Here is a 5111-nt window from a genome sequence, read left to right on the forward strand (position 1 = left end):
CCAAGATTTGAGAACAATTTTAAGGAGAAAACCTATGAATTGTTCACAAGTTTAACCTTTTTTTGCCACATGAGGAAAAGACATCCACAATTCAATTTTAATCACAGAGACGCTGGAAGCAGCCCAGGGAACGTGGGAGCAGAGTCTGCAGAAGCTGCTCGGAGGGGCCATCCTCTCCCGCCAGCCACGACAGTGGGGGCAGAGCTTTAAAAGCTGATCCAGGAGGAGGAACAACTGATCCCGAGAGCCCTGGAGGGGATGCAAAGCAAAGCTCCCTGGGCCCACAAGCGAACCCAGAACTCGTTGGGATCACGGGATGACAGCTCACCCTCACTGCAGACATCTTCACTCCACTCTCACCTTATAGTGTTCCCTGAGTGCCTCGAGCCCCGTCTGATCTGAAGAGTGTGCTGGTTTCTAGGTGCCTTACGAGGGTTAGCTCCTGTAACAATGTTTCCAGGTGCCTTATGAGGGTTAGCTCCTATAAGCCTCCCAGTTAGTAGACCCACTTTACAGAAGAGGAAGCAGTTTTCAAGATGTGAAGCAATTTGCTCAGGTCACAGTGAGTGGGGGAGCTGCAGTTCACATCCAGAGTCTGATGCCAGAGCATGTGTCTCACACTTCAAAAACTTGAAAAGAAAAGCAGCAAGGGCCACAGAAACACCATGAGGATGGAGCAGGCCATTCTCCCTCATGGGACGCTACAGCCACACTCCCACTATGCATCGACCAGCTGCCTGCTCTTGGTCTTTTCTGGGTCAAATGTCCATTTGAGGTTGTGAAGCCGAAATGGAGAGAGATTTGGAGTCAAGAGAGGCAAGTGCAGCCCTGCCACTTCTTAGCTCGCATCCCTGGTCTTAGTTATCCCATCTGTTAAATGGGAAAACAGTCTCTGCTCTCCCCCACAACAGAGGAAGAGGCCAGAGGCACGATGCAGATGTTGGTGGCGCCCTTTGGCCACCAAACCTAATTCTGCTCACCAATCTCTCTGCCACCTAGGGAATGCAAGCCTCTCGGTGTGGTTTACGCCTCCAATACTAAGAAAGTTAACCTCCTGTACAAAAGTGTTAGATATCAAGGTCAAATACAAAGGTTTGGGGCTTAGCAAGGCCACTACTATCCATCATCAGCTGGGAAAGTTAAGATTGACATAATGATATTCTACAGCCATTCCTCAAATGTCAAAATTACACGATTCACTGATAGGGACACAGGAAGGCTCTGGTGTTGGCTTCTTGCTTCTAGACAATGAGTTCTTTAAACTATTTGGCTGCTTGCTCTTCCCCTGAAAGTGTCCATGCTTGGGGACTCCATGACGCGGAGTGATGGATCGTACCGTAGCATTCCAGATTGTGAAATAAGACGGAACGCCCCGACTCGCACATGGCCACTCGCTTAACCCATGTCTGCTGCCCTGAATTGCAGTCTGACCTCTGACGGTCAGGACGTTTGTTCCTTGAGTCCCTCTTCGGTGCGGCTGAGCATGCGCTCCTTCCATTTCGGCTGATTTCCTCTGGTTTGGGTCTCTGTAAATGTGGAGGCAGCTGCTCCTCAGCCTTCCGCATAAATCTTTCATGAGTTTACTGGAGTGAACATTATTCCCCTGCAGCCTCCTCATCCCTGGCCCCGTCCATTAGCCTCTCCTCACAGGACATACTTTCCATCCCTTTAATCATCTTTATTGCCTGGCTTTGGACTCTGTCCCGGGTCCACATCCTTTGCAAGGTGTGCTGACCTAACCCGGGCATTCGTTAACACGAGAGCCGCCCAGCGGAAGGGCAGCTTCCCAGTGCCTGTATGGCGCGGTCCTCTTCCTACATTCCTGGGTCATGCTGCTGCTTTCCGGAGGCCTGACGCTGTCCAGAGGACTCCTGCTGAGTGAGGCAACCTGGCCCACAAGTGGAGCTGGGGACCTGAATGCTGAGCTCGGGGAAGCAGGTCAGAGGGTGACTTCTCATTCAGAAGCTTGGGGACGCCCCACACTTCCAGGCACGCACTCTGAGGACCATGGGGCAGCGGGAGGAGGGACACCAAGCCTCTGCACTCCCCAACACCGACCCAGTATCCCGTGAACCCCATTCCGCCTTTAGGGGTGTTCTCTACTTTTTCCCTCCGCCAGGAACCAGAAACCAGGATTAACTTCTGTGAAGCTGTGTGGCAAAAAGGTAGCACGTACAGTGTGATACCCCAGGACAGGGCTTGCCCCACCTCTCCTGGCTCAGATTCCCCTTTTCATGCCACTGCATGAAAGTGCCCAGTGGTTGATTGCTAAGCCAGGACTGCTCTCCTCCCAGAGAGCTGTACATTTATTATTCTCTGTTTCAGACCAGCTAAAGCCACCAGCTGATGACGAGGTATTCCAGGTGCCTAGTCATCCACCCACCCCGAGCTGGGGATACCACCCAACAGTCCTTGTTCGGGGCCCAAGAGCGGAGGGAAAAATCAGAGACTCAGCTCAGCCACAGTCCCGGCCTCACGGAGCTGCCCCTTCTAGGTTTCTGAGCAAGGATATCAACTGGGCTGCTTCTTAGCTCCCTGAGAATATCCTCTGTTCATTAAAAGTAAAATCACAGGCCATCATGTTTATCTAAAAAGAAATCCCTATAGAGGAAAACATCATTTTAATTCCTCAAGCAGAAGCCTCCTTCCCGCCCTTCTTCCTTCCTCCCACCCTTCTTTTATATTTCCATCCCGAAATCATTTACGCATGTTTAAGTAAAACATATCCTCTAACACCTCCTTTTGCACAAATGGCCACATACTGCAAACATGGTTCTGCACCTGAGGTTTTTCATTTAAAATAAACCTTGAAGATCTTTCCATGTCAGAAAGTTTTTAAGGAAACAAAGGCATACCCCTCCCAGGACCCCCAGCCTCAGTTGCTTATTCCTGCCAGGGCCATCTCATAGCAATTTTTCTGGCCCCTGGCTATCACCCAGGACTCTGAACTCCAGGGAGATCCTGGTTTCTGCCTTACGTTCAAGTGAGCTCCTCCAGGCATTTGAGAGCAGTGTCACCTGCCGAAGCATAGCTGCAGAATGCCAGGGACAACTCCCAGTGACTTGGATTGGAAGAAAGATAGATACCCTTGGAGCTCCAGAGCTCCTGGAGGCCACGTCTCAGAACATGGGTCGGCTAAGTCCCAGCCCCCTGTAAACTGCTATTGTTGCTGTGAGGTCAGTGGAAAGAGCAGTTCTTCTGAGCTGTAAAACCTGCCCGGGACTCCTGAAGGCATCCATGCCAGGGGTCAACCAAGAGAAGCGTACCCACTGCTGCCCAACTGGTAACCAACCTCACTGTGCCAACCTCACCATAGGTAGTAACCAGTGATGGGGTAAAGCAACACACAGGCCAAGAGTGACAGAGCCACATATGGCTGATAGAAAAGAAAACCCAAAGCTCGTGATGGCGTCTCCTACCTTCGGTCATTTCTCCTCCTCCGGAACAACTTCTTTGTGTGCGCGATCTCCACTTCATGGGGCATCGGATGGTAACCCTGCGGTGTCGAGGGGGAGGGGACATCATTAGCAACTCCTGAAAGAGCCCAAAGGACTTCTGGGAGTGAACGAACGACGGTAACTACATCAATGACAGAAAGAAGTGGAGCGTGTGGAAAGACCAGACTGCAAAATGAAAAACAGTAGAGTTAATAAATTTCCCACCAGGCAACGACGCTGGATCGAGAACAGTAGGGACATAAAGGGGACTTCAGACTTCGTCATATCCAGTCACTCAAATTAAAGATGAGAATGCTCAGGTCCAGAGAGATGAATGGGCCATTCAAGGACTTGCAGAGTTTGCCACAGAGCTGGGACTACATCCTGGATTCACTGGCTGTATGACAAGTTACTTCGCTAACATCAATGTTCCTGACACAATGAGAATGCTAATACCTTCTCTGAGATGCAACCCCCTTGCAAACCCTAAGCCTCATGTGGTAGAAACATGCTAGGATCCAGGTCTCCTCATCATCCTAGCCCAGGACCCCCTTGCAATTTTACTCAAGGCCCTCATTCCTTATATTCCTGGGGAGCAGTTAGGAGGAAAACATAATAGCTAAATGCCTTTTAAAATTATAAACTGGGGATAATCCTACATATTTTTTATATTGTCACGATGACAATAATTTACAGATTTACTTTACAGTTGATGAGAGACCCTCTGCTTACAACGCAGGTCTGATCCCAGAAATGCCAGGCCCCAGGCAGACGATTTGCAGAAGCTGGGCCGATTGTCACCTCCCTTCTCCCAGAAGAAAAGTGTGTTCCAGGGGGACATGGGGAGAATGCTGCCATTCCATTACAGACAAGCCTTGGGGAGAGGTGGGGGGTACCTAGGCCTGGAGGTCTGGGAGGAGAAGGTGGTGTGGCTTGGGTCTGGGACAGCTAGGTAGGCCAACTCAGAGTCCACAGCCTGAGTGTGACCCTGTGGGGACCTTGGGCATGCACAGAGCGAGAGGGGCAGTTATAGGGCCCAGTGTGCTGGACAGTGTTCAATGAGAGTCTATTTGGCTCTACCCCACTTTACAGACAGGGAGACTGAGGCCCAGAGGGTTCATACAGTGAATCAGAGACAGGCAGTTCTGTGGGGCTAGCAGCCCGGACCCTCTATGGTGAGGGCACATGCAGCCCCCCAGATCTGGGCTCCACAGCTGAGGATCCTCCTGGCCCTGGGGGCTCAGGACTCAGCTCCTGACCAAAGTGGGGGTGGGTGGGATGGACACTGGCAGCCCTGGCTGTGCCAAGACGGCCAGTCTCGGGGAGCTTCCCAGGGGAGCATGGGGAGGGCAATAGGCTCAGGTCACAGGGACCCTGGTGTATGAATGCTTGGCTTAGATTGCTATTGAGTCCAGAAAAAGAATGACATATTTCAAAATATATTTTAATAATAGTTTCTCCCTCCTCCCCTCCCCCTTGCCTCCAACAATCCAGCCAAAAAGGCATGAATGAATTCCGGGCTCCAAGCAGCCACAATGGGCCTCTGTGGTCTTAGGATGTGCTTTGTTTAATGGTTTTCTCAAAGGATATTATTTGCTTTCCTTAATACAAAACACAAACAAGGAAAAACACCAAGTCTTCCCCTCTCATTTCCCCTCTCCCACCCAGACCCAG

General features: G+C 50.9%; 1 protein-coding gene across 7 annotated transcripts in view; it reads right to left on the minus strand.

Annotated features, from left to right (window-relative positions):
- CTIF (cap binding complex dependent translation initiation factor) overlaps positions 1-5111 on the minus strand; it is a 260002-nt gene that overhangs the window by 118733 nt on the left and 136158 nt on the right. For all 7 annotated transcript variants that reach the window (XM_011360859.2, XM_011360850.2, XM_011360883.2 and 4 more), the window contains one exon: positions 3420-3496. In XM_011360859.2, the coding sequence (XP_011359161.1) occupies positions 3420-3496 (77 nt within the window). The remainder of the gene's footprint in view (positions 1-3419; positions 3497-5111) is intronic.

This window comes from Pteropus vampyrus, unplaced genomic scaffold (genome assembly GCF_000151845.1).
Source record: "Pteropus vampyrus isolate Shadow unplaced genomic scaffold, Pvam_2.0 Scaffold3, whole genome shotgun sequence".
In the NCBI taxonomy this organism is placed as follows: Eukaryota; Metazoa; Chordata; class Mammalia; order Chiroptera; family Pteropodidae; genus Pteropus; species Pteropus vampyrus.